Source organism: Triticum urartu, chromosome 7, assembly GCF_003073215.2.
Source record: "Triticum urartu cultivar G1812 chromosome 7, Tu2.1, whole genome shotgun sequence".
Lineage (NCBI taxonomy): Eukaryota > Viridiplantae > Streptophyta > Magnoliopsida > Poales > Poaceae > Triticum > Triticum urartu.
In genome coordinates this window covers 704,638,276-704,648,168 of record NC_053028.1, presented here as the reverse complement: position 1 = coordinate 704,648,168, position 9,893 = coordinate 704,638,276, and the positions used below count along the sequence as shown (strand labels likewise).

General features: G+C 45.1%; 1 protein-coding gene across 2 annotated transcripts; it reads right to left on the bottom strand.

The window, feature by feature from the left end:
* Position 1: 1 nt before the first annotated feature.
* LOC125520154 (1,4-alpha-glucan-branching enzyme, chloroplastic/amyloplastic-like) lies at positions 2–4,915 on the bottom strand. Of its 2 annotated transcripts, XM_048684988.1 has the most exons (11): positions 4,636–4,915; positions 4,469–4,537; positions 3,810–4,017; positions 3,652–3,721; positions 3,010–3,279; positions 2,003–2,909; positions 1,567–1,683; positions 1,350–1,412; positions 830–937; positions 263–364; positions 2–79 (listed from the first exon to the last, which is right to left on the bottom strand). In XM_048684988.1, the coding sequence occupies exons 1-11, from the start codon at positions 4,732–4,734 to the stop codon at positions 8–10; spliced, it is 2,085 nt and encodes a 694-aa protein (XP_048540945.1). In that variant the 5' UTR covers positions 4,735–4,915; the 3' UTR covers positions 2–7. The 2 variants fall into 2 exon arrangements, with proteins under 2 accessions (XP_048540945.1, XP_048540946.1); XM_048684989.1 differs by lacking the exon at positions 4,469–4,537.
* Between the last annotated feature and the right edge of the window lie 4,978 nt (positions 4,916–9,893).

Sequence of the window (9,893 nt, the reverse complement as noted above, 5' to 3'; positions counted from 1 at the left end):
AGATCAGTTACCCATCATAAGTTTTACTGGGATGAAAATTGAAGACGAAGACCAGATCTCCACGTTCAAATACAATAATCTGGAAAGGAAGTTGGATTGAGTCCATAGGCCATTTTGAGACAACAATTGTTCATATCAAAAAGATACGGTTTCAACTTGTTTGGTAACATAAAACGCACAAGTCAGAGTTGCTATTCTTAAGAGTAGGAGTGAATCAAATGATGCAACAACTGCCCTGACTAAACATTGTATAGTTAACTACCTTCTTTTCCTCATTCATGTCGCTGACAATCTGCTTTGATGACGATAGGAAGGAAAACTTGTCGTCGAGCGCATTCATTGCTTGATCAAATGCGTTCATGTACTGCTCAAATTATATATGTTAGGCGAGAAATAAAAAATGCTTGAATGCAGAAAAGCTGGATAGAATATGAGAAAATTCGTGAAAGGCTATTATTATTTATCATATGCAGAGAAAAATAACTTCCTGTTAACAAAAGAACACAGCCTTCAAATAAAATTTGGGATGCAACGTCAATTTCTATATGGATAATGTATGTACTGCATATCAATAATGTGTAAGAATCAATAAAATTAGTAGGTTAACACAGGCAAGATTTGGTCATCGTACTGACCAACAACTAGTAGATCAGCAATTTAGTTTAGTTTGAAAGGCTTAATATGAAATGTTAGAAGGGAGAATTTATCCCAACACAGAAGTTGGAACACAGTGTAAATAAGCTACAGTCAGAGATGAAGGAACTAAGTGAGGTCAAGATCCCAAGAGAGCTACCAGACCAGAAACTGTAAGAATGTACATAGGCATTACCTTGTATCGTAGGTGATCAATGTCTGAGAGGCTCCACTGGCGTCTGCATTTATCATAACTCCAGTTGTTGCCTTCTCTTGGAAAGTCAATCCATTCTGGGTGGCCAAACTAAAAGGAAATTGCACCATCAGTACGAGTTAGAAAACAGATATAAAACATGAGTAGGTTAAGAAAGACATGCCAACATCTCTATCATGTTTGCATCATTTACGGAGAAACATCGGTATAAAATAAAATCTTTTAAACAGGGAATATTCATAAGTGTGTGATGTCGGCATATATGTAACTGGAATAAGAGGATCCAACAATAGACTGCCACGCTAAAAAACAACAATGATTAGAATAAAGATTAACTACCGGCACAGCTAAATCATATGTGATAACATGGAAATAGCTGGGGAGTACTTGGCTATCTTAGAAAACAGACGTTTAAACTTTTCACCGTGCCCAAAGGATTTTTTTTAAGGAATCCTGAAACATATTGATCAGAAATAAGTTTTGACAGATAACCAGATATTACCTCATTACCCATAAAATTCAAGTAGCCATCACCTCCAAGGGCCATGGTGATGAAGTGAATCATCTGAAATATTTGTAACAAAATAAGCCCAATGTACCAAAAGGGACTGGAATACATTGTCTTCAAAGGCTAAGCAGAACTCTGAGTAACAACCAACATTACAATACTCGCCTGGAACTAGAACATCAAATTCAGGAATACTTAAAACGAATCAAACCTTTTGAAGTGCAATTCCACGATCAATTGTAGGTGAAGCAGGCTGCAAGTCTGACATGCCAGTATACATTTCCTTGTCCATCAAGAGAAATGCCATGGTCTTGTCGCCAACAATAGACTGAAAATTTGCGTGAAAAATAACTGCTTAGTTGTTTCAATAGACGAACACAAAGTCAACAATATATAACTGCAGATCTTCGGACATTCTTACATAGTTCATAATAGCTGGTTAGTGGGTACTATCACTAGTTATCAGAATATAACTAACCTAATTCGAACTTGTGAAGTAACTAAAAGTCATCAAGCGAAGTGTTTATTCTCAAATTTGTCTACCAGGCAAAGAAAGTGTCTCACCTTTGAACTGTATGTTCTTAGTCCAGAGCCCCATAAAAAAAGAACACATACTCATGCACAGCGACAAAGGAGGGAAAACATACCTGATCGTGGCTCTCAGCATATGCAATGCACTTTTCCGTATATCTCCTGTTGGTCAGAGTATGTGCTATTGCACTCATTGACCATTCAAGGTCATCTTTGTTCTTCAAGTAGTCAATCCATCTATCAGGAATAGCCATAGCAAGGCGATAGTCAAACCCTACTCCACCTTCATCAACTGACCGACAAAGCACTGGCATGCCTGAAACATCTTCTGCAACAACAGTTGCTTCTGGCAAGATTTTGTGCATTAAATGGTTCGCAAGCATCATGTAAACAACTGCATCTACATCGGTATCCAAACCAAAATATTCCTTGTAATTTCCAGCGAATGACATATTGATACCATGGTGATTATATAGCATGGATGTTACTCCATCAAATCGGAAGCCGTCAAACATGAATTCGTCCATCCAATATCTCAGATTAGAAAGAAGATACCGTAAGACCTCCCAATTGGCATAGTTGAACAGGCGACTATCCCACAGTTTATGATAACCCCTTTCTCCTGTATGGAAATAGGACTCCTGTGTGTTTTGTCCAACATCATAGCCATTTAGACCATCTGTCATATTACTGCTCGCATGGCTATGGACAACATCCATCAGAACACGCAACCCTAAGCTATGTGCCTTGTCAACAAGATATTTGAGGTCCTCTGGTGTTCCTGATCTGCTGCTAACTGCGAAGAAATTCGTCACATGGTATCCAAAAGAAGCATAATATGAATGTTCCATGATTGCCATCAGCTGAACTGTGTTGTAGTTGTTTGCCTTTATGCGCGGTAACACATTGTCTGCAAATTCTCTGTATGTGCTTACTTCAGGCTTTTCACCACTCATCCCCACATGAGCCTCGTAAATACGTGGAGCGTCAGGCTTTCGAGGCCGAGGATGCTTAAACACATACCTGCAAAACGAGCAATGAAAGTATCATGTCTCCACATTAATTTAAGTTAATTGTGTGGGTTTTACTTAGATTTCTTGCTCTCAAGCCAGTAAAAGTAGACCTTTCACCAGTTGGTGGATCCCAGTGAACACCGTCATATGGAGCTCCAAATTTAGAGGCATCAAAAGTTGCATAACGAATCCATGCAGGAACCCGATCGACCCATAGTCCATCTCCACGGTGAAATCGAAATTTAACCTTGGAATTATGGGGGATGGCAGGTTTCCCATTGACATGGGAAATCCTGATTGACCAAACACCAAAATTATCCTTTGTCATCCTGTGCCCAGAGCCATTCCAGTTGTTGAAGTCACCAATAAGTTGTGCATCCCTACATCCATAAAGCAAAGACTTGCAAGTAAATGCCTGAATCAGCTAAAGATAGTTAGAAGCAAGTATTGCCATAAAAGAAATGAATACCAACAAACTATGACCACAATCAGAAAAGGGAAAAACATATTTCATATTTTCTTTCTAGCACATCATGATCTACCTGTCATGCTTAACTTAACAGCAGAGGTCATGCCGTGAATGAAAACTTGAAACAGCTATCTACTCTTTACTAGCCACAACCAGAAAAGACAAGATATCTTCACTGGAAACAAAAATGGAAAATACTCAAACTCTTAAGACAGTTTCATCAGCACTTCATAGGTTAACCAATGACCATTACAATCAGCTGTGTGACATCATTAGAACTTACTTTGCTGCAGGGGCCCATTCCCGGTACACAGTTGCGTCATTTTCTGTGTTGATCCCAAACTTCAAGTAGCCTACAAAACAGAGTTACATTATGCCCTTTTGTGCTGCGGACGCCACGAAACGAGTAGTATTGTTTCGAACGCATGAACGAAAGCTGACCTTTAGAGAACTCTTCAAGGCCCCCCTCGTATTTCTCGATCGAATGTTTCTGTTCAAGATACTTTTTCATCCTGTAACTGAAGTGGTCCTTGAAGCCGGCGAACTTGGGATCCAGATTGTATATCGGAAGGTCGCCGAAGCCATCTTCAGCTGTTGCCATGGTGTAGTCTCTTGGCGCAGACACGGGAACAGAGAACTTGCTCTTGGCCTTCCAAAAATGAACGACAGTTAGAGCGAGCGGCAGATTTACAACAACTAAAGAAGTAATGGAGATACAGCACATGAACATTTGCCTATATCAATTAAATATATTTGTCACAATGCAGCAACTAATTTGGTTGATATATTCATCACAGATTATTGGTTGATAGATTCAGCAAAGATTATACGCATTTGGGTTGTGCAGAAAGTAATACGGTTGAGATACCGCAGGAGGGGATATTGTGCGTACGGATCGCGTAAAGGCAGAGAAATTCAATCGAAATCGCATCCACTTGTTCCTCAGTGGACGGCGTCAGGTGGACGAATCCCAGCCTCAGGTTTATTAGTAGTATATATACTACAGTATTTCCAATAACCAGCGTGGATCAGATTCAGTTTGCCCGGCGACAACAGGGGATCAGGGTCGCAAATCTGGGTAGACAGGGGAGAGGGCTCACCTTCCGCGGCCACGACCAGCGAAGCGAAGACGGCGCGGGCACCGCGCTCAGCCGCACATTGCCGCCGCCCTGCGCGCGCGCGGCATCGCATCAGGGAACCTCCGGCTGGCAGAACGGAGGCCGGAAACGAAAGAAAAGAAAAGAAATGAAGATCCCGAGTGACTCACCGAGATCCCCGGTCCGGGCCGGTCAGCAGCGGGACGGGAGGGGCGCGGCGGGAGAGAGGGCGAGGGCGAGGGCGAGGAGGAGGCGATGAGGCAGAGCATCTTCGTCGATGGCGGCGGACGGGGGTCCCATTGTCCGCGGGGCCCGTGGCCCGGCGCGCTTTATAGCGGCCGGAGGGAGGGGGAGGAGGAGTGTGGCGCCGGAGACGCAACGGAAAGGCGTGATTTTTTCCGGTCCGTGGCCGCTTTGGACAGGGGAGGAGAACAGTGGAGTGGAAGCAACGAGAGGGAGGGAGGGGGAAACGGGGGCGAGGGAGAAGCGGATCTGTGGGCCCGGGCGGGCCGGGGTGCACGTGGACGGTCGTGCGCCGCTGGGCCGGACGGAAGCCATGGGCCCTCACGTGTCTCGCCACTTTCAGCCTTCGTCACTTCTTTTTTCCAGCCTTCGTCGTCGGTTTTGCCAAAAAGTGTAAGATGTTTTTTTTTGCTCTAAAAAGGAACATCCCAATCGCTAAAAAGACATTGCTTTCACAAAAGAAACTATGGAAGGACTGCTTTTTCTAAAGAAGGAAAACTATAGTATTCGCAAAAAAAAGGAAGGAAAACTATATAAAAATATCACTCCTTGCATTGTCCGGCAAAAATAATTACTTTTTGCGAAGACTAGAAGGACATGTGAGACGCCTATGGTATGGTATGGCTGGTTGGAGCTTGTCGGCGTGGGAAAACCAAACGAGATTTTGTAGGGCCTGCCTATTCGCTAGGTCACTGGAAAAAAAATGGTGTACAATGTTTCGCCGGCTACTGCTCTTCTTTCTCCCTTAGTTCTTCTACCCTCTCCCTACTTTGCCAACGTGTTGTCTCACGCATCTCGCAACCCCCTCACTTCTCTCGTGTCAACCGCAATGTCCCCGTCTACGGCGAGGTCTCTCTAGGGGCGCCATGCTCGTCCCCATCTCAGCCTCGGAGCTTCACGCTACCTGACTCTCTTTCTTTGAGTTGGAAACCGGCTAACATTACTTTTGTTTTGAGGCAACCGCCAAAATAGCAGACGTGGTTTCATATGGTGCAAGATTATAGCATGTGGTTGGGCTAGATCGGAGTTTTATCATATACCTTCCTCAAAAAAAAATAAGAGCGGGCGTTCAAATTTGAAGTGGTTGCATTGGTCGTATCTATATATTCAGAACTATATCCCATATTGGTATGTTTCGATTAAATTATTTGTGTAAACATACTTCTCACATTAGTGTTTACACTTTCTATGTTTGTGTGTGCATTTCCATATTAGTACTAGGAAAGGATGAAATTCGAAGAAAACAAGAAAAAAAAAGGGGGAATGAAAAAAGGATATATAAATCTGGAACAACCAAGAGAGAGAGAGAGAGAGAGAAAACTAATAGTCCAACTACCATCGCTCCCGCAAATCAACCAATGGTTGGATGGTTAGAAGGACTGTGGTATCCCTAGCCCACCAGGGTCCAAGTCCCGGTGCTCGCCTTTAGTGCTCATAGGGATACGGTGTGCGTATGTGCATTCATAGATGTGAGTGTATGCGTGTGTATATGAGTGCTTGCGTATGTACTATGTTAAAAAAAACTACATGGGACAACCCTGCACGACAAGTGGAAGACGCAAAAAGCGGCCTTAGAGCAACTCTAGTAGAGTCATCATATTTCCGGTCACCATAGCTGTGGCGATTGTGCACAACCACGTAGTCTCTATATGCACCTCCATATTTGTAGTTTTATTTGTTCCTTTTTTCATTTGCTTCAAATTTGTATGTTAAGTTTAAGGTACATTTAGTTGAACCAAACCAGCTCGAACCATCATCAAACATGATAACCTTATATTGCTGGCCAAAAGCTGTTGTATTACATTTTTTGCGACTTCAAATGTCGTTGAGTGACATTTTTGGGATGTCGCTATTCGACATTCCTATGTTCTACTATTTGTTGTACTATTGCCTCCGACGTCCTCTAGCCCCCCTCCTCCGAGAGATTGTTGAGGAAGAGGTGGAGGCAAGCTCCCGCGACTCCTTCTCGTCGATGGTTGCAGGGCAGAACTCCCGACTAATGCGCTCCTGGTTGCGAGCTTCGAGGGTGGAGAGCCGCATCAGGACGTCGATCGGGTCGTCGACCTCCGACTAGTGGGGAGACAGGCCAGCGGTGTCGATGGGGACGACCTTGTTGACGGGTATGATGGCGCCTGAGGCGCCATATCAACGCTGCACGCCGCCATGGGAGCCGATAAGTCAGCCACGAGAGAAGGAAGCGCCACACACGCCATTGTGGGAGGAGGGATCGCCTACTGCCATTGGGGGGAGGGCGCACCGCCGGTGCACTACAATTGGATGTGATGGCATTGTGGCGAAGAGGGGAGGACATGACTAGGAGGAGACAATGAGGAAGGAGGAGACGACAGCTAGGGTTTCAATGATGCCATCGAGCTTTTGTAGTCGGGGGTGATGCCATGTGACGGCCATCTGAACTACTTCCTCATGATTCTGAGGGGAGTGGGTGCGCCACTAATGGGAGGGTGCTTAGCCGTCGTGTCGCCCCACTCTCTGGTGATTATCTGATCGCTGTAGAGCATGTACATGTGGCGCTCTGTGTAATATCCCGTCAGCGGCGCAAGGAGGAAGAAGCTAAGACTTCCCTTATGCGCTTGTGGTTGGATATGGAGTGAGCGCCAAACGAGGCATCCATAGCCTCCATATTGGGAGGCTATATAAAAGCTTATTTGTGGAGCATATGTCGACTATGCTAAAGTGCCATTTCGGGCCAAAAGTGCCATGTGTGCATTATGGCGATTGGGCCGATATAGCAACTTTTCTAGAGTTGCTCTTACTAGCCTTAGCTTAACCTTGTGTGGAATTACCTTCCCCGAGTCATTACAAAAGACAAGAAGGATAGACACAATATTTTGCAACACAGAGATACATGGTTTATAGAATAAACATGAGAGAGTGCATGGTCATGCATGATGACATCTTTTGTTTGTAAATCTATGTTTGATTAACTTTTAGCTTAAATGGAAGTAATTCTTTACGATTGCAGTAAAAAAATCATTTTTAAGTTAATGTTGTGAGAATATATCTTCCTATCAGCCCCACATAGTCCTATATGGCATATATGAGGCAAATTGTCAAAGTCAAGTCAAGTAAACTAAAGTCCAAGCAACGAATCATGGTTAATAAGTCCAAGAAGAAATAAGGTAAGAGGAAAAAATCATAGGATGAAGAACTAATAGAAATAAACTTGTTAGGTGGTGGGGAGGGGTAAATATTTGGGCTAGTCCACCATGTATCATGCACCACCCTCCCTCTCCTCCCTACTCTAACATGTACTATGTTGAATACCAACAACCTTTATGCCCCCCCCACCACCACCACCACCACAAATTGGTATTTAAGCATTCACTCTCACTTGAATAAAATGCAAGAAAATAGACATCCAGGGAATCCAATGAAAGGCTTAGAGAAAGGACTCGAATTTGAGAGACCTAGAAGGGTAGGTGCTGAGGACATGGGAAGCGAAGGTTCGAAGCGACATTTGTTAAGTGGGTCTAGCCATTAGTTGAATCACTTCACTCTTCAGGAGAAGGGAAGTCTCAAGGAGGCATTTCCTTAATCATACCTACTTGCTAGCTAAGGCGCTTCTGTTGGAAATATGCCCTAGAGGCAATAATAAATTAGTTATTATTATATTTCCTTGTTCATGATAATCGTTTATTATCCATGCTAGAATTGTATTGATAGGAAACTCAGATACATGTGTGGATACATAGACAACACCATGTCCCTAGTAAGCCTCTAGTTGACTAGCTCGTTGATCAATTGATGGTTACGGTTTCCTGACCATGGACATTGGATGTCATTGATAACGGGATCACATCATTAGGAGAATGATGTGATGGACAAGACCCAATCCTAAGCCTAGCACAAAGATCGTGTAGTTCGTATGCTAAAGCTTTTCTAATGTCAAGTATCATTTCCTTAGACCATGAGATTGTGCAACTCCCGGATACCGTAGGAATACTTTGGGTGTGCCAAACGTCACAACGTAACTGGGTGGCTATAAAGGTACACTACAGGTATCGCCGAAAGTGTCTGTTGGGTTGGCACGAATCGAGACTGGGATTTGTCACTCCGTGTGACGGAGAGGTATCTCTGGGCCCACTCGGTAGGACATCATCATAATGTGCACAATGTGATCAAGGAGTTGATCACGGGATGATGTGTTACGGAACGAGTAAAAGAGACTTGCCGGTAACGAGATTGAACAAGGTATCAGGATACCGACGATCGAATCTCAGGCAAGTACAATACCGATAGACAAAGGGAATTGTATACGGGATTGATCGAATCCTCGACATCGTGGTTCATCCGATGAGATCATCGTGGAACATGTGGGAACCAACATGGGTATCCAGATCCCGCTGTTGGTTATTGACCGGAGAACGTCTCGGTCATGTCTGCATGGTTCCCGAACCCGTAGGGTCTACACACTTAAGGTTCGATGACGCTAGGGTTATAAAGGAAGTTTGTATGTGGTTACCGAATGTTGTTTGGAGTCCCGGATGAGATCCCGGACGTCATGAGGAGTTCCGGAATGGTCCGGAGGTAAAGATTTATATATGGGAAGTCCTGTTTTGGTCACCGAAAAAGTTTCGGGTTTTTTCGGTAACGTACCGGGACCACCGGGAGGGTCCCGGAGGTCCACCAAGTGGGGCCACCAGCCCCGGAGGCTTGCATGGGCCAAGAGTGGTAAGGGACCAGCCCCTGAGTGGGCTGGTGCGCCTCCCACAAGGCCCAGGGCACAGCTAGGAGGAGAAGGGGGAAACCCTAGGCTCAGATGGGCCTAAGGCCCACCCTAGGGGGTGCCCCCCTCTCCCCCTCTTGGCCGCCCCCCCTTTCCCATCTAGGGCTGCCCCCCCCCTAGGGGTGGGAACCCTAGAGGGGGCGCACCCTCCTCCCCTCCTCCTATAAATAGTGAGGCCTAGGGGCTGCCCATAACGCGATTTGATCTCTCCCTGTTGGTGCAGCCCTCCCTCTCTTTATCCTCATATATCGCGGTGCTTGGCGAAGCCCTGCTGGATCACCACGCTCCTCCACCACCACCACGCCGTTGTGCTGCTGCTGGATGGAGTCTTCCTCAACCTCTCCCTCTCTCCTTGCTGGATCAAGGCATGGGAGACGTCACTGGGCTGTACGTGTGTTGAACGCGGAGGTGCCGTCCGTTCGGCACTAGGATCTCCGG